Source organism: Odocoileus virginianus, chromosome 22 (genome assembly GCF_023699985.2).
Source record: "Odocoileus virginianus isolate 20LAN1187 ecotype Illinois chromosome 22, Ovbor_1.2, whole genome shotgun sequence".
Taxonomy (NCBI): Eukaryota; Metazoa; Chordata; class Mammalia; order Artiodactyla; family Cervidae; genus Odocoileus; species Odocoileus virginianus.
In genome coordinates, this window is record NC_069695.1 from 35640605 (window position 1) to 35660260 (window position 19656).

General features: G+C 43.8%; 2 protein-coding genes across 8 annotated transcripts in view; one reads left to right on the plus strand and one right to left on the minus strand.

Annotated features, from left to right (window-relative positions):
* The window catches only part of ZNF397 (zinc finger protein 397), a 50580-nt gene that overhangs the window by 16910 nt on the left and 14014 nt on the right, over positions 1–19656 (plus strand). The gene's annotated exons all lie outside the window — the stretch shown is intronic.
* ZSCAN30 (zinc finger and SCAN domain containing 30) overlaps positions 1–19656 on the minus strand; it is a 32878-nt gene that overhangs the window by 10546 nt on the left and 2676 nt on the right. For 4 of the 7 annotated variants that reach the window (XR_011482762.1, XR_011482761.1, XR_011482760.1 and 1 more), the window contains exons 2-3: positions 5304–5810; positions 4895–5033 (exon numbers count right to left, since the gene is read on the minus strand). Coding sequence is in view for 4 of the 7 variants with exons in the window: in XM_070452844.1 (XP_070308945.1) it covers positions 4895–5033; positions 5304–5810 (646 nt within the window). In the remaining 3 variants the exon portion in view is untranslated. Of the gene's footprint in view, positions 1–4894; positions 5034–5303; positions 5811–15264; positions 17839–19656 lie in introns of those variants that run through there. The other 3 variants (XM_070452847.1, XM_070452846.1, XM_070452845.1) reach the window with 3 other exon arrangements.

Consider the following 19656-nt stretch of genomic DNA (forward strand, 5'->3'; position numbering starts at 1 on the left):
GTGGAGTGCTTCCTTGGTGGCTCTCAGATGGTAAAGAATCGGTGCGGGAGACCCGGGTTCGATCCCTGGGTTGGCAAGATCCCCTGGAGAAGGGGGTGGCTACCCAGTCCAGTGTTCTTACCTGGACAGTTTCACGGACAAAGGAGCCTAGTGGGCTACAGTCCGTGGGGTTGCGAAGAGTCGGACACTACTGAGCAACTAACACACACATACGCCAGCAGTACACAGGGCTCCCTTTTCTCCACGTTCTTGCCAACATTTGTTATTTCTTGTTTGTTTGTTTTTTTGGTAATAACCATTCTTACAGGTATGAGGTGATATTTTATTGTAATTTTGATTTGTATTTCCCTGATGGTTAGTGATGTCGAGCATCTTTTCCTGTACTTGTTGGCCATTTGTTTGTCTTCTTTGGAAAGATGTCTATTCAGAACCTCTCCTCATTTTTAAATTGGGTTGTTTGCTTTTCTGTTAAGTTGTATAAGGGTTTAAAAAAATATATATTGTAGATTATAAATAAACTATATTCTAATAGAAAATAAAAGGTTTTAAAATTAAAAAAAATAAAAAGCAGAGACATTACTTTGCTAACAAAGGTCCATCTAGTCAAGGCTATGGTTTTTCCAATGGTCATGTATGGATGTGAGAGTTGGACTATAAAGAAAGCTGAGCGCTGAAGAATTAATGCTTTTGAACTGTGGTTTTGGAAAAGACTCTTGAGAGTCCCGTGGGCTGCAAGGAGATCCAACCAGTCCATTCTAAAGGAAATCAGTCCTGAATATTCATTGGAAGGACTGATGTTGAAGCTGAAACTTCAATACTTTGGCCACCTGATGAAAAGAGTTAACTCATTTGAAATCCCAGGAAAGATTGAAGGCGGAAGGAGAAGGCGACAGAGAATGAGATGGTTGGATGGCATCACTGACTCAACGGACATGAGTTTAGTAAACTCCGGGAGTTGGTGATGGACAGGGAGGCCTGGCTTGCTGAAGTCCATGGGGTCGCAGAGTCAGACACAACTGAGAGACTGAACTGAACTGAACTGAAAATACCTCTTCAAATTCTGTAATTACATGAAGTCAAATCATGAGACCAGTGAAAAATCCTGACCTTAGATATATAGATCAGGAAAATATCAAGATTTTTATTCTTTCAACTATATATGTTTATCATATAAAAATATTAGGATAAACAGTTAACTAGGATAATTTATGGAAATGAAAGATTAAAAGTAGAATAAAAAATGACTACTTGAATATTTAGAAATATTTGTACAAAATAAGCCAAATAATCTAATTAATATCTCCCAAGAATGAATGGTATTTCACAACCAAGCCCAAAGTCCAGAGGCTGTAGGGCAGAGTACAAATTATAGGAGGCACTCTGGAAGAGAAATAAGCCATAGGTTTCCCTGTAGAAAAGCTCTTCTATATAACATCCCCTCACCCCACCCCACTACTTCCCTACCTTTCCAATAGCCTATATGGTCTACACTCCTCTTACTGAGGACTCAGCCTTAAATGCACTGAGTAATACTATAAAGATGATGCCCCATTGCCCACCCGAATCACCTTCACCAGCATGGTGCCTCCTTCCCTCAGCTGCTGCACCTGTTGGTTCCTAATGACTTACAGCTGCCCCCTTCTCTGGAGACCTTCCCTGAAAGCCATCCAGCCTAGGAAATCACTCCACCCTCACCGCCCTCCACCCCAACTCAAGAAGGGACAACTCAGCAGTACAATTATGCTCCAGGGGGGATCCCTCCAAAGCCCCATCACATGGATTAAGCCAAGGCTAGTTTTCTTGATCTTGTCCTTCCTAACCCTACCTCTCTCACTCCATCCAGAGTTCTCCTGAAGAGCATGTTCTCAGCAAACCACCTGCACTCAAATCTCCAACTCAGACTTTTCTTCTTGCAAAATGTACTATCAGGCTAGTGAAGAAGCTACAGGAAAATTATATACATTATATAACGAAGGGTGTAAGGTTGTAAAAACGACGTGACTCTTACAATCCTGTCAGAGTGGATTCCTCCAATGATTTAAACCTCAGGATCTAGGTGAAAGATGTGAAATGATCCACATTACTACTTCAGAAGTGGAGGTGAACCCTCATGACTAAAAGAGAGATCAGCATAATGAGATTCATCGGGAATCCAGTAAAGGTCATTCAAGGCCATATACTTAGGGACCAGGCATAAACGGAGGATGAGGAAGGCTAGAAAATGGACTCATTGTGGCTATAAGTTGATTGTATCAACAATGTAATACCACTGTGAAACAGCAACCAATAAAAAGATGTAAAGTGCAACAAATAAGAGAGGTATGAATCTACCTTATAAATTAATCAGATCTTCATTAGAGTATTTTATTTTTTTATCCCTGTAGTTCAAATGAATGTGCAGAACCTGAAGCATGTCCAGGGGAATGACCAGAGAGATGGAACACAGAATCAGAGGCAGTGAGACACTTAGTTAAAACGAAGTTAAAGGGCAGTGTAATCACTGCCTTCAAGAATAGGTTGTGTTTACACTTGATCTTAGCCAAAAGGCCGAGAAGCGATTAGGTTGTGTTTTATGAGGACACTGCTGAACAAATAAAATAAAATGGAATTAACTTAAAGTTGGAAGTAGTCCATATCGAGCCAGAGAAGAAGTTTAAGATTGTTTTAGTTGGCTCGTCTGCCTGCCATAACACAATACCATACACTGGATGGCTTAAACAACAGAAACTTACTTTCTCACAGTTCTGGAGGTTGGAAGTTCAAAATTAATGTGTTGACAGTTTTTTTTTCAGGTCCACCTCTCCATGATTTGTAGTGGCTTTCTTTCCACTGTGTCCTTATACGGTTGTCCCTCAATCTGTGTTATGTCCCAACCTCCTCTTCTTATAAGGACACCGTCATATTGGATTAGGGATCACCCTAACAATCCCAAGTTAACTTATTTACTTCTTTAAAGGCTCTATCTCAAACACAGTCATATTCTGAGGTACTGGAGGCTAGGGCTTCAACACAGAAATTGGGGACGGGGGGACATAATTCAGCTCACAACAAATATCAGAATGAAAAAACCAAGAAGGACTTAAAAAATTACAGGACAGTCTCATTCCTCAAGACCTTAAAATAGAAATAATCTACTCTAACTAATTTAGATATTTACCTACCTTAAGGCAGAGGACTCGAGGAGATGATTTTTAAAATCCACTTGAATGTAGTTCCTGCTGGATGCAGAAGATGGTTCACTTGGCAAATGATGTGTGGGAGGAGCTGAAAGGGAGTTTCCCAGGAGGTCTCAATGTACAGATGCATGGATTCTTTTGCTGAATTGCCAGAATCTGAGAGCTAGCCCTTGACCTTGTGGCCTCATAAACCTAACTTTATCATCATACAAAGAATAGATTTACTTCTTGGGGTCAACTCTCATCAGCCACACTCATGAAACTGAGCAGTAAAACCACAATAAGAATGAATGAATAATGTAACTGCCACACAGACCAGACGAGACTAGTGCACTTTTTTATTATAGCTAAGTTTCATGGGAACTTAATAAGATTGTTTGGCAAAGATGAAATCGGAAGGGTAGGTGGGTCTAACAAACTTGTTAATGAAAACAAGTTAATAAGCCTGATATATGTGCTGCCCATAGGGATGACTTTGCCAATAAGGGAATCAAAGCCCTCTGGTCAGCTTCAAATCCACCCTTCAATGCCCTGCCTGTGACACACTTCGCCGGAGATGGCTGACATGATGTGAGCTTTAACAGTAGAGGGGGCCAAACGTTCTGGTGTGATCTCTTTTTTTCCCCTGCAATGTGCAGGGCACCATCCCTCAGGGTGCCTTTCCAGCAAGTTCCATGTCATGGCACCTCCCCATGGGGGGCTCCTGGCAGCCAAGAGGGTGGCTTCTCAGTGAATTCTGCCCCCTGGAACACAACACTCTCCCCCAACCCGTGAATGGCTGTCCTCGAACCCCAAAGAGCAGTTTCCCAGCAAGCCTGCCAGCAAGCACTTGCGGGAACATTTCAGTGGGCCACAGCTGTGCCCTCTTCAACAAGGTCTGCACCTCAGTTCTGCCAGGGGAGAGGATGAGGCACCCTCGTGCAGACTGGTTCCTTTCTGGGGTGCTCTACCTCAATCCTGGAGACTCCCTACCTGTGTTGTTTCTGTATACTTAATGGGGTTTTAAAAACTAATTAGTAATTAATCCCCTGTCATAGTTAGTAATTCTTAATGCTAAACTTTCCCTGTTCAAGCTACTATGTAATTTCTCTTACTGATACATTATTCCTCTTCATCTTAGGGATTACCTTGACAGTAGGACCATAATATTAAAAAAACAGAATACTGGCCTTTGAATATTATGGGTATTATTAGAGAATTTTATTAGAGACTTTAATTATTTCTAAATTTCTTTTTTTATCTTTTTTAATTTATTTTAATATATTTCTTACTATGCTGGGTCTTCACACCTGTATGTAGGCTTTCTCTAGTTGTGGTGAGAGGGGGTTACTCTCCAGCTGCAGTGCACAGGCTTCTTATTGGGTGGTTCTCACACGGTGGAGCATGGGCTTCAGTAGTTGTGGCAGACTGGTTTAGCTGAGGCAGGTGGCATCTTCCTTGACCAGGGATGGAACCCGTGTACTCAGCATTAGCAGACAAATTCTTAACCACTGGACCACCTGGGAAGTGCTGAGACCTTAATTCTTAAACCAGAATTAGAAATTATGTTGGAATTTCAGATTCTAGGCAGAGCCAAAGGAAGAATATTTCCAGGTAAGGGGGCTTTTCCACAACATTTAATGACAGTCACAAGCAGCAGTCATTACAAAAATGCCCCATGCCACGCCTTTAAACCTTCACCTCCATCCTCAACCACACATGGACTGCGGGTTCCTCACCTCTCTCACAGAAAGCCTGGCACTCCTGAGTCTCATTCTTGCCCTGCTTTTCCAAGGGCTGGAGCTGGATACTCGGTGACTTCAGCACTCCCACAGACGTCATTTCCTTCCAGGTCACTCCCTGGCCATAAGCTGTGTCCTAGGAGTAATCAAGTACCAACACTATGATTCTGAGGACACATAAGAGGAAAACCCCTAGAATAATGGGGCAGGCCAGCCAGAGTCAGAAACTCAACCAAATGATTAGATAGAGAATAATAAGGCTAAAAGCTCTAGTGACTTGGTCCTAGTGGACAAATAATAAGCCAAAAGGCAAACATTTTTATCATTCTCTGGTAGCCCAGCCAAGTCACTCAGAATGGCTTTCTCGTTGACCTACAACTAAACAAGCCAGCAAAACACCCCTCACCTGCCGCCCTGGCTCATCCCGCTCCTTCTCCAGCTCCTCCAGCATCTCCACGGCATCCTCTCCGCTCACTGGTCGGTTCTCTCCGAACAAGGCCTGCAGCTCCTGGGGCAGGATGGCCAGGAACTGCTCCAGCACCAGCAGCTCCAGGATCTGCTCCTTGCTGAGCACCTCGGGCCTCAGCCACTGACAGCAAAGCTCGCGGAGCCGGCCCAGGGCCTCCCGGGGCCCCGCGGAGTCAGAGTAGCCAAACTGCCTGAACTGCTGGCGGAAGGCCTCCTGGCTACAAGCATTTCCCTGACGGCCAAATTCCTGCCCCCAAACACAGTTTTCTTCTTTGACCTTCACCACGATGAGTTTTTCCTGCCCTTTTGGAGCACAGCAGGCCAAGGCTGCAGACTTCCCTGCCATTCTGGGCAGAGACAGCCTGAAGAGGCTGCCTAGCCGAAGCGGTGAGCAGATGGAGGTCTGTCTGAGATTTCTTCTGAGTTCTGATGCTCCAGGGAGCTCCTGAGGTAGACAAAGCTCATGTCACACGGGGAAAAAAAAAATGTGTTTAGAATATAAATTCAGCTGTTTGAAGACCAGGTGCCACAGAGCATAGCACTTTAAAGAAAACTGATGAGACGGGAGCTTTCGTATAAATGATATATTCATGGATGATTCAGGATTTTTCTCAGGAGGTGAAACAAAAAATGTTAAGTATCACTGAAATAAATTCAACTTTTGGTGACCATGTTAGAGACAACACTGGGGACAGTAAGTAGTGCTCATTGATCATGGAGAGCAGGAAAAACACTCTAGTGTATTATTACTTCTCAGAATAACAAGCACCATTTTACTGAGCACCTACTAGATGCCAAGCACCTGCTGGATACTTAACATAAATTTAATATAACTTCCCTAAGAATTCTGTAAGGACAATCATAATTGTGCCCATTTTCCAAATGAGGCTGCTGAGACTCATAAGGGTACCCAAGACAAACAGCCAGTAAGCAGCACAACTGTACTCAGCAACCAGAGAGAGGCTTCCTGAGTGGCTCAGTGGTAAAGAATCTGCTCGCCAATGCAGAAGACTTGGGTTCAATCCTTGCGTCGGGAAAATCCTCTGGAGAAGGAAATGGTAACCCACTCCATTTATTCTTGCCTGGGAAATCCCACAGACAGAGGCGCCTGGCGGGCTACAATCCATGGGGTCACAAAGAGTTGGATGAGACTGAACAACTCCCCAAAGAAGGGAATCTTCACTTAATAAACCTACCTTGGGTCAGGCACTTTACAAATACACTTTTATCAGGAAGTGTAAATAACACTAATAGGTATGCATTATCATCCCCACTTTACAGATGAGAACTGAGGTTCTCGAAAGCTAAGTAATTTGCCCAAGGTCCCAAACTGGTATACAGCAAAGTCAAGACATGAACCTAGGAACAGCCCAACTCTGATGCACTGGCTTTTTAAAATTACAGAATGGGTTAATGCCCAGGACAATCTAGGTTGATACTATAAATTAAGAAAGAGGGTGAAACTGTTAAGGAAAGGTCATGGAGAATGGCTACGGTTATGTACAGAAAAGGAAGGTTTATTACTGACTTTACGTCACAAGGTTCTGAGACAGCACAAAGAAAAGAGGAATGGATTCCTTCATCCATTATCTCAACAATACTTGACCTATATGCTAGGCAGTGTACTGATCAGGATTCTCAGGGTATGAAGGTCTGTTTTCAAGGACTCCCAGTTTAGTACAGGAAAGTGACAGACAAACACAGTGCAATACATCCAAGGATCAAGAGAAGAAGACAAGGTAGCCTGGAAAGATGACCAAGACCAGGAAGAACTGCCTGCCTGGGGGAATCATCTCAGCATAGCCTGATATGTGTGAGCTGGGTAAAGCCGTAGAGGAAAGTCATTCAGGCAAGGAGCAGTGGGTGTAAGAGGACGTGGCCCATTGAGGAAACTGCGGAAAGGCCAGGCTCAGCACGCTGTGGCTCAGAATCAACCATGGAGCACAGACCTCAGGGCACACTTGTTCAGTCAGAATCTCCATGGGTGGGACTCCAATAAGTGCCATAGATGCTTCTGATGTGCAGCCAGGGTAAAAAGTCCTGGGTCAGAGCCTGGGCAGAAGTAAGGAATAGTGAGAGAGGAGAGACCTCAACAAAGAGAAATTTAGGGACATTTTTCTTCTTAATTTCGTGGTATTTGGAAAACATTAAATACATTTCTTTAGTTCTTCTTACAATTGATATTTAAGAAATTCCATGACAATGCACAAATACTATGCCTCACCAACTTGTCCTTCACTGGGTAGCTGAAGCATTGTCACTGTTCCTTTTCCATCTCCTTCACAGGTCCACCCTCCTCTACATCAGAGATCCACAGGTCAGACCTAAGCCCACCACCACTGCTCTAAGTCTCTCCCAGGCAATATCATCCTTACCTTCATTTACCATCCACCTCTAGTCTAGGCTTCCCATCTGAGCTCCAGTTCTATTTGCCTATTGTGACTCACATCCATCATAAATTCTCTTGAATTTCTCACAAGGACCTCAAACTCAGCACATCCATGATCAACTGATGATTCCTCTCACCCCAACCTGCTCCTCTCTCAGGAAGATCCCCCTCAGGAAGCAGGAACAACCATCTGGCTGTACTGCCAGAAATGAGGGAGCATGCCTAACACATTCTTCCTATATTTAATTCAAATTCAGTCCTATTGATTTTATTTCCTATCTCCAGAATCTACCTTTCCCCATCACTACCAGCACCACCTTCATTCTGGCCACTATCCTTCTCACACTATACGAGAACCCAATCTGTTTCTAATGTAACCACAGTGACTTCTTCAAGTTGCAGATCAGATCCTGTTCCCCCAACTAGTTTTAAAAAAAGCAAAAACAAAAACAATGGATAATCAACAACCCACTGTAATGCACAGAGAACTCTGCTCAATATTCTATAATAACTTAAATGGGAAAAGAATCTGAAATACAACACAAACACATGTAACTGAATCACCTAGTTGCACACCTGAAACTAACACAAGACTGTTAATCAACTGCATATACATGCTTGATCACTCAGTCCTGTCTGAGCCTTTGTGACCCCATAGCTCACCAGCTTGTTAGTCTATGAGATTCTCCAGGCAAGAATATTGGAGTGGGTAGCCATTCCCTTCTCCAGGGGATCTTCCTGACCCAGGGGTCACACCCAAGTCTCCTGCATTGCAGGCAGATTCTTTACTATCTGAGCCACCAGGGAAGCCCACTATGGTGGTGATGGTTTAGTTGCTAAGTCGTGTCTGACTCTTGCGATCCCACGGACTATAGCCCACCAGGCTCGTCAGTCTATGAGATTCTCCAGGCAAGAATACTGGAGTGGGTCGCCATTTCCTTCTCCAGAGGATCTTCCTGACCCAGGAATCAAACCCAGGTCTCCTGCATTGCAGGCAGATTCTTTACCGATTGAGTTATGAAGGAAGTCCTATGTCAACTATACTCCAATATAAAATAAAAATTAAAGACAAAAACCTCCAAAGCCCTTTAGTCAAGGTAGGCCTGTCTCTGATTGCACTCATGTCACTTTACAGATTCCTGGGCCATATCCCAGCCTGAGCCAGAACCTCATCGTAGGTGGGGTTTTAGATCTGTAAAACAGTCTGCAAGCAATTCTGATGTGTAGGCAGGCTTGAGAACCCTAGACCAGTCAGGAAGTCATGAAAGAAAATCATGTTCCTTTCCCTCAGAGCACTTCTCTCATTTTGTCAGTATATATACAGCCCCAACCATGAACAAAGATTCAATTAAAGATTTACATAAAGGCCTTACAAATAGCATTGGTTCCACCCATCAGAGCAAGACCCAGATTTTCCCAGAGCCAGTCCGTCCCATCAAGAAGCTTCCACAATCCTCTTATCCTTATCCATCAGAGGACAGAAAAAATGAAAACAACATCACAGAAAACTAACCAAACTGATTACATGGACCACAGCCTTGTCTAACTCAATGAAACTATGAGCCATGCCATGTAGGGCCAACCAAGATGGACGGGCCATGGAGGAGAGTTCTGACAAAATGTGTTCCACTCAAGAAAGGAATAGCAAAACTCTTCAGTATTCTTGCCTTGAGAACCCCATGAACAGAATGAAAAGGCAAAAAGATTTGACACTGACAGATGACCTCCCTAGGTCAGTAGGTGTCTAATATGATACTGGAGAAAAGTGGAGAAGTAGCTCCAGAAAGAATGAAGAGGCTGAGCCAAAGCAAAAACAACACCAGTTGTGGATGTGACTGGTGATGGAAGTAAAGTCCGATACTGTAAAGAACAATAATGGATAGGAACCTGCAATTTTAGGTCCATGAATCAAGTTAAATTGGAACTGGTCAAAGCGGAGATGGCAAGAGTGAATGTCGCCATTTTAGGAATCAGTGAACCAAAGTGGACCGGAATGAGGGAATTTAATTCAGATGACCATTACATCTACTACTATGGGCAAGAATCCCTTAGAAGAAATGGAGTAGCCCTCCGAGTCAACAGGAATCTGAAATGCAGTACTTGAGTGCAATCTCAAAAATGACAGAATGATCTCTGTTCATTTCCAAGGCAAACCATTCAATATCCCAGTTATCCAAGTCTATGACCCAGCCACTAATGCCAAAGAAGCTGAAGTTGAACGGTTCTATGAAGATCTACAAAACCTTCTAGAACTAACCAAAAACAAAAAACAAAAAAAGACGTCCTTTTCATCATAGGGGACTGGAATGCAAAAGTAGGAAGTCAAGAGATACCTGGAGTAACAGGCAAGTTTGGCCTTGGAGTACAAAATGAAGCAGGGCAAAGGCTAACAGAGTTTTGTCAAGAGAATGCACTAGTCTTAGCAAACACCCTCTTCCAACAATGAAAGAAACGATTCTACACATGGACATCACCAGATGGTCAATACTGAAATCAGACTGATTATATTCTTCGCTGCCAAAGATGGAGAAGCTCTATACAGTCAGCAAAAACAAGACTGGGAGCTGACTGTGGCTCAGATCATGAGCTCCTTATTGCCAAATTCAGACTTAAATTGAAGAAAGTGGGGAAAACCACTAGACCACTCAAGTATGACCTAAATCAAATCCTTTACAATTATTACAGTGGAAGTGACAAATAGATTCAAGGATTAGATCTGATAGACACAGTGCCTGAAGGACTACGGACGGAGGTTTGTGACACTGTACAGGAGGCAGTGATCAAGATCATACTCAAGAAAACAAAATGCAAAAAGGCAAAATGGTTGCTTGAGGAGGCCTTGTAAACAGCTGAGCAAAGAAGAGAAGCAAAAAGCAAAGAAAAAAAGGAAAGATATGCCCATCTGAATGCAGAGTTCCAAAGAATAACAAGAGATAAGATAGCCTTCCTAAGTGATCAATGCAAAGAAATAGAGGAAAACAATAGAATGGGAAAGACTAGAGACTTCAAGAAAATTAGAGATACCAAGGGAACATTTCATGCAGAGATGGGCACAATAAAGGACAGAAATGGTATGGACCTAACAGAAGCAGAAGATATTAAGAAGAGGTGGCAAGAATACACAGAACTATATAAGAAAGATCTTAATGATGCAGATAACCATGATGATGTGATCACTCACCTAGAGCCAGACATCCTGGAATGCAAAGTTGGAATGCAAAGATGGAATTCCAGCTGAGCTCTTTCAAATCCTAAAAGATGATGCTGTGAAAGTGCTGCAGTCAATATGCAAGCAAATTTGGAAAACTCAACATGGCCACAGGACTGGAAAAGGTCAGTTTTCATTCCAATCCCATAGAATGTTCAAACTACCGTACAACTGCACTCATCTTACATGCTAGCAAAGTAATGCTCAAAATTCTCGAGGCTAGGCTTCAACAGTATGTGAACCAAGAAATTCCAGATGTTCAAGCTGGATTTAGAAAAGGCAGAGGAAGCAGAGATCAAATTGCCAACATCAGCTGGATCATAGAAAAAGCAGGAGAATTCCAGAAAAACATCTATTTCTGCTTCATTTACTACACCAAAGCCTTTGACTATGTGGATCACAACAAACTGTGGAAAATTCTTAATGAGATGGGAATACCAGACCACCTGACCTGCCTCCTGAGAAATCTGTATGCAGGTCAAGAAGCAGTAGTTAGAACCGGACATGGAGCAACAGACTGGTTCTGAATTAGGAAAGGAGTATGTCAGGGCCATATACTGTCACTCTGCTTATTTACCTTATATGCAGAGTACACCATCTGAAATGCTGGACTGGATGAAGCACAAGCTGGAATCAAGCTTGCCAGGAGAAATATCAACCTCAGATATGCAAATGACACCACCCTTATGGCAGAAAGTGAAGGGAACTAAAGAGCCTCTTGGTGAAAGTGAAAGAGAAGAGTGAAAATGATGGCTTAAAACTCAACATTCAAAAAAGTAAGATCATGGCATCCGGTCCCATCACTTCATGACAAACATATGGGGAACACATGTAAATCCATGGCTGGTTCATGTCAATGTATGGCAAAAACCACTACAACATTGTAAAGTAATTAGCCTCCAACTAATAAAAATAATTGGGAAAAAATAAAATAAAAAACGCTTGCTCCTTGGAAGAAAAATTATGACCAACCTAGACAGCAAATTAAAAAGCAGAGACATTACTTTGTCAACAAAGGTCCATATAGTCAAAGCTATGGTTTTTCCAGTGGTCACGTATGGATGTGAGATTTGGACCATAAAGAAAACTGAGAGCCAAAGAATTGATGCTTTTGAACTGTGGTGTTGGGGAAGACTCTTGAGAGTCACTTGGACAGCAAGGAGATCAAGCCAGTCAATCCTCAAGAAAATCAGTCCTGAATATTCTTTGGAAGGACTGATGTTGAAGCTGAAGCTCCGAAACTTTGGCCACCTGATGCAAACTGACTCATTTGAAAAGACCCTGATGCTGGGAAAGACTGAAGGCAGGAGAAGGGAATAAGAGGATGAGATGGTTGGACAGCATCACCGACTCAACGGACATGAGTTTGAGCGAGCTCTGGGAGTTGGTGATGGACAGGAAGCTTGGCGTGTCGCAGCCCATGGGGTTGCAGAGTCAGACATGACTGAGGGACTGAACTGAACTGATACTTCAGTGGATTATTTGAGTAATATCCATGTGTGTGTGCTCAGTTGCTTCGGTCATGTCCAACTCTTTGCGAGCCTGTATCCTGCCAGGCTCCTTTGCTATGCCCTCCTTCAGGGGATCTTCCAGACCCAGGGATTGAAGTGGCATCTCCTGCATTTCCTTCACTGCAGGTGGATTCTTTACTGCTGAGCCACCAAGGAAGCTCAAGCGATACCTATCGTCCTCCACAATAAGATTATAAGCCACACCAAGATCTTTGCTCCCACTGCCTCCATCACCCAATCCAATGTGTGCTATATAGTAGGTGTTACACATATAAAAAGAGTGTCACTACAGCTAAGAAAGGAGAGTTTAAAACAGGCAGTGGTCAACATTGTTAAATGCCTAATTAGGTCTGAAAAGGTCCCCATTTCTCATACTGCAGGGAGATGACTTAGCTCACGGGAAAAGCACCAGCTTTGGAATCAGGCGACCCCACAATGTGGAATCATAATGCAGCCTCTTACTAGCTATGTGACATTAGTCGCCAACTAAACCTTTCTGAGATTCCATTTCTTCTTCATTAAAAATGGAGTCAACAATACTTTCATCACAGAGTTATTACAGGAATTGGAAATAACATAGACTATTTAGAGTTCTGCTTGGTATATTAAGCATTTTTTTTATTCTGATGCTTTGACATCTAGGGCCTTTTCAACACTGGAGGGACTGCCCTTTCCAGGGCTGGCAGATTCCAAGAGATAGCAAACTTGCCTGCAGGTATGCCTTTTACATACCAAACAACCAATCCAGAGCCCCACACACCCACCACCTCCTCCTGGGGACGTTCTCATCCAGAGTCACCATTCCCCAGCCCAAATCACCCCAGGACCAGGTATCAGACAATCAGGGACAACCCCTATGCCTCAGAGCCCTGTCCCTACTTAGAAATTATTCAAAGTAGCCAATCCTAAACCTGATGACCTTGCCCTGTTTCTTGTCACACAAGACACAATAAAGGCTCCTGCCCACTTTCTGCTCATATCACCTTCTAACTGACCCTGGTGCTTCCCCAAGTAGCTCTGTGGGCCAGGCATGCCCCTGCTCCTTTGGGATCTGTAACAGACTACCTTTTCACACCAATCATCTCCTGATCTGCTGACCTCCCCATAACTAAATAATGATAAAAGTTACGTTTTAAAACACTTGGCCCAGAGCAGATTCTCAACACATTGTGCATACAGCACTCAACATAGTGGATAAGGAAGACGCAAATTTCACGTCAGAAGGCATGGGTTACAGAATAGGCTTTATTGGGGAAACTTACCGAGTGGTGAGTAAAAAGAGCACATTTCCCCTGATTCCCCCATTATCCCATAGAAAGGAATTTCAGTGTTTTGTTTTTTCTCTCCTTTCGTTTTGGGCTTTTGTTTTTTTGTGTTTTTTCGGCTGTATGCAGCATGCAGGGTTTGAGTTCCCTGACCAGGGATTCAACGCATGGCCCCTGCACTGACCCGCCGGGGAATTTACGGAAGGTAATTCAAGGGAGTGTTCCTTCTACAATCTTACAGTGTAAATATGAGAAAGCAGCCTTGTCAGCAAAGGGCATAAGTCGACTGCGCTGGACCAGAAGTGTGAATTTAAGTGTCAGCTGTTTATGGAGTTGTCTAAGGGACCTAGTTGCAGGCCAGAAGCACCCCTGGGAGATGAGATCCTGGTCTCAGGTAGCTCTTAGTCCAAGAAACCCAAGGAAGTCCAAGAAACCCAAGGAAGTCCAGGGCACTTTTCGACATTCTTGCTTACTGCAATATAAAGTATCTACCTTGTCTGCTTAAACTGTAACAGAAAACACTAATTGAGCTTTCACTGTAGTGTCCAGCATCAGCTACCTGTTCTAAGTGTCTTCATTCATTTCATCTTTATAGCACCCTATAGTCTAAAGTTTTACAGAAGAAAAACAGAGAAGTTATGTATTTTGTCTCAGGTCACAAGGCTAGTTAGTAGTCTGGATTGTTTTGAAACCAAATGGTCTGACTCCAGAGTCCATACTCTTAGATGGGTACCCTGCTGAACTGCCCTTTCACATCTGCATTCTCCACTAAACCAACTGCACTTTTGAGGAGAGCCTGTGTTTTCATGCAATTCTCTAACAATATTTATTGAGTTCCTACTTTGTGCAGGCACTGTGCTAGGCACTGAGCAAAGAGTTATAAACAAGACAATGTCCTTGCATTGTAGTGGTTGAGTTGCTAAGTCGTGTCAGACTTTTACAACTCCTGTGACCACCCCCACCCCCACCAAGGACTGTGGCCCGCCAAGCTCCTCTATTCACGGGTTTTCCTTCTCCAGGGGATCTTCCCAAGCCAGGGAAGGAACCAGCGTCTCTTGCACCTCATGCATTGGCAGATGGAGTCCTTACCACTGCCCCACCTGGGACTTAAAAACAGTAGGGAAAGGCAGATGTTAAAAAAAGGGGAAAAAAAAAGAGCACGTAATTACCTGATTTAATCGTTAAAGAACTACAGGGGGGAGAGTAGAAAGTGCTCTGAGAGTGGCTGGTTTAAAAAAAAAAAAAAATCTAACCTATAAATCCAACCTAGACTGGGGAAGTCAAGAAGGACGGCTGAGATAGGACACAAGAACGAACTCTGGACGAGTGAAATGGGAGGAAGGATTCCATCTGTCTCCCTGCGACTCCTCCGTCAGCGGCCAGGCACTTAGGAAGCGCCCGGTTAGTGCTCGCGGAGTCCGGGGATGCAAAGGTGGGTGGATGAACCGCAAGCGGACAAACCCATGAAAGAATGGACCGACGGACGGATGCGCCGACGGACGGAAGGGCGGGCGGCCAGACGGTACCTTTGAGGGGCGGCCACTTGGTAGAACCGCATGCTCTGCCTGGGGCCTAGGCAGGCCGAGGACGGACAGCAGCGGTTTGGGAAGCACCCGGGACCGCGGGGCCGCACCGCCTCACTCACCCTTCGCTCCGCGGGCGGCGGGGACTGACCTCAGGTGAGGGGCAGAATGACCTCGGGCAGCGCGCGCCGGAAGTGGGGGGCGGCGCGCCCCTCTAGGCCACCCGGAGGACTGCAGCTCTGTGGCGGGCGCGCGGCGGGGTTCTGAGGACCATTGAGGGGATCGGGGAGAAGGAGCGGGTCTCTGGGTGGGACCTGGTGGGTACCGCCCCAGGTCGAAAACGGTTGACGGGAGACTATAAGAGGAAAATAGAGATAGAAATAGCGATAGAGCTTAGTGTAGCATCAAGGAGCTAAAAATAGAACCGACCATCTGTAAATCTGGGGCAGAGGACCAGATCACATTCGCACAGCGCGCACGCTGTCTGCAAGGACAGTTCTCGAAGCTACAGGGCGGAGAGTAGGGGAAGGGGTCTTACCCCAGCGTGGGGAGAGTGTAAAGTGCAGAGCCACCCCACCGTCGACTACAAGGGCGTGGGGATCTGGGACCCAGCCGTAGAAGGTCAATACTTTTCTCAAAGACTGCGGTACTCAAGCTGAGCCTTGCCGCCGACGGAGTAAAATGGAGATTTAGGAGTGCAGTGTTTCCTACCAGGTAGGGAGCGGCAGGAGCGAGAGCACAGCGATGGGAAGCTCAGGGCCCGCTGGGGAATTAGCCCAGCATCTTGGTTGGCCGGATCCTAGGCTAAGGGATGGGTTGGGTCAGGTTTGGAGGATTTCAAATGCCCTGCTAAGGAATCAGGAATGCATTTAGTTAGCGGTGCAGGCCATTTACGTGTGACATGACCAGAATTGTAATTCTGCGGCAGTATCTGACAGTGCTTTGGAGACAGGATTAAAGGACAAAAGAGATGAAAGAGGACAGGCTAAGTTAAAAATGTAAACTTAGCAAGATTTGCGAGTATCTGAAAATATGACTAAAGATAGGGAAGAGACATACCAAGGGAGATCTTGTGGAAAAAGAAACAAGGAATTATAAAATACTAGTATCTGAGGGAAGGAAGGGGTAGAGCTAGTAGAGATGAGGAGCTTCTCAGAGAAGCTGGGCCCAGCTAGTTCAAACATCATAAAAGCCAGGAGAGCTCTCAGGAGAGGGAACCAATGACTAGGAGATGCTGCAGAGAGCTGGAGAAGGTGCTTACCAAGGTGATGCTAGAATTAAGGCAAAGGGGGAAGAAGGGCCAGAGAGGTGTTACCTGTGTAACTTGCCTGGGGTTAGAAGTGTAAGGTAAGGCCCTGAGAATAGATAATAATTCCTTTCGAGAAATGTGATAATGCAGGAAGGAAAAAGAGAGGAAACTCGTTGGTTCAGGCAAAAGGATTGTAAGGAGTTTGTTTTCTAAGGAGATTACAGACCTAATTATATTTGTAGAATAAAGGTAAAGAGTGAGTGGGGAGAAAATTTGAAGATAGAATAGAGGAATAGTTGATGGGGAGAGAATAAGACCGGATAGGTCTCAGGAAGTAAGATGAAACACTATAATTAAAAATGGTACATTTAGTCTATGTTGTCATGCTCTGAATGTAGACCAACCAAGTAGTATCAATAGGTGATACTCATTTTACAAGTAAATAAGTGCACTGTTTACTGAATTGTCACAAACTGAACACAGTTGTTCAGATGAACACACTCAGATGAAGAAACAGTATTATCCATCCTCAGAAGTGCCTGCAGTCTCCTCAAGCCGCTACCCTCCTCTGGCCCTAAAAGACAGAAACTACCCTGGAGGAGGGCATGGCAACCCACTCCAGTATTCTTGCCTGGAGAATCCCCGTGGACTGTAGCCTGCCAGGCTCCTCTGTCCATAGGGTCGCAAAGAGTCGGACACGACTGAGCGACAGCATAGCATACATATACTAAACCCTTAACATGATAGGTTAGTCTTGCCTATTTTTGTACTTTATATAAATGGAACTCAATATGCACTCTCTTAATTCAGCCTTCATTCAACACTGTGTGAAATTCATATTGCTTTCTGTAGATGTACACTGTACAATTCTCATTTCTAGTTAGAATATATTGTGTGATTATGCCAATACTCAGACATTCTATTATTGGTGAACATTATTGAGAGTGAATTATTTAACTCTCTAAATACATTATTTTTGGATGTTAAGCTAACCTTGTATTACTAAGATAAATTCCACTTGATCGTGATGTATAATTTTTTAATATATTAATGGATTTAATTTACTCATATTTGATTGAGAACATTTGTGTCCATATTGTTCAGATATTCGTCTGTAGTTTTCTTTTCCTGTGATATCTTTGTCTCACTTTGGTATCAGAGTAATTAATGGCCACTTTAATTTTCTGGGAGACATTGTGAAGGATTAATATTCACTTCCCTGATAGCTCAGTTGGTAAAGAATCCACCTGCAATGCAGGAGACCCTGGTTCAATTTCTGGGTAGGGAAGATCCCCTGGAGAAGGGATAGGCTACCCACTCCAGTATTCTTGGGCTTCCTTTGTGGCTCAGCTGGTAAAGAATCCACCTGCAATGCAGGAGCCCTGGGTTTGATCCCTGGGTTGGGAAGATCCCCTGGAGAAGGGAAAGGCTACCCACTCCAGTATTCTGGCCTGGAGAATTCCATGGACTGTATAGTCCGTGAGGTCCCAAAGATTTGGATGTGACTTTCACTTTCAATATTCTCAAACTGTTTGATAGATTTCACTAGTGACACAATCTGGGCCTGTGCTTTTCCTTGTTAGAAAATTTTTTATTATGAACTCAATTTACTTTTCATACACTTATTGTTTTTATTTCTTTTTCAGTCAGTTTTAGTAATTTGTATAATTCTAAGTAATATGTCCATTTCACTTATGTTGTATAATGTGTTTGCATAAAGTTGTTTATAATAATCCCTATGCTCTTTTAAATTTTTATATAGTTGGTAGTGATGTCCCCTCTTCTTGGCTTTTGTTAATCTCTTTTTTTTCTTTAGTTGGTCTAGTAAAGGCTAACAAAAATACAAATTTTTGTTGGTATTTTCAAAGAACAAAATTTTGGAATTTGTGGGGGGGGTAGCGGCCTGCACCCAGTCTTAGTTGTGGCACACAGGCTCTTTGATGGAGTGGGATCTTTCAGTTACAGGATGTGGGATCTAGTTCCCTGACCAGGGATAGGACTTGGGCCCTCTGCTTCGGCAGTGCAGAGTCTTAACCACTGAACCATTTGGAAAGTCCCTTGGTTTGATTTTTTTTTTTCTGCTTTCAGTTTTATTAATTACTACTTGACTCATTACTTCCTTCCTTCTTCTTCTTTTGGCTGTTAAGTTTGCTTTACATTTTCAAGTTTCTCAAGATGGAAACTTAGATTACTGCTACGAAGTTTTCTTTTCTAATATAGGCATTTCAAAGCTAAAAAAATTTCCTCTTATGCACTGCTGTAGCTACACCATATAAAATTTTTAATATTGCATTTCATTTTCATTCAGTATAAAACATAATTTCTCTTGTGAGTTCTTTGAATTATAGGCTATTTAGATATGGGTTGTTTAATTTCCAAATATCTTAGAGTTTCCAAATTACTCTGTCACTTGAAATGCCCTCTGGGTCAGTGGAAGTAAAGAGAAGTAAGTCACTCAGTAAGGACACACTGACTCTTTGCGAGTCCATGGACTATATAGTCCATGGAATTCTCCAGGCCAGAATACTGGAGTGGGTAGCCTTTCCCTTCCCCAGGGGATCTTCCAACCAAGGGACCGAACCTAGGTCTCCTGCATTGTGGGTGTATTCTTTACCAGCTAAGCCAGGAGGGAAGCCCAAGAACACTGGAGTGGGGAGCCTATCCCTTCTCCAGCAGATCTTCCCGACCTAGGAATTAAACAGGGGTCTCCTGCATTGTAGGCAGACTCTTTACCAGCTGAGCTACTGGGCCAGTGGAATCCCTATCAACTGCAATCTCTGGGCCACATAGGTCCCATTGGCCTCAGAGCCACTCTCAGTTGAGGTGGCCTTGGAGTCTCAACCCTCAGTAGTGGAACCACCCGCTGGGCATTCCATTGTCTGTGTGTAGAATCCCAAAAGTCTGACAGTCTTTCTTTATTTTGTCCTGTCGCTGTCAAATTCAGTCCAAGCTGGCAGTGTTTCTGGTGAGAATCATATTGGTCTTCTGTGGATATCAGAGGGATGCACACAACTGGATACAAGGCTCTTCCATGGGTCCTTCCTATGGATAACCCCCTTTCTATTCCTGGTTTCTGTTGAGATGGTTGATTGGGTTCATGAATCACCCATCTAACCTCTTCACCAAAAGGTTGTCCAGCTACACCA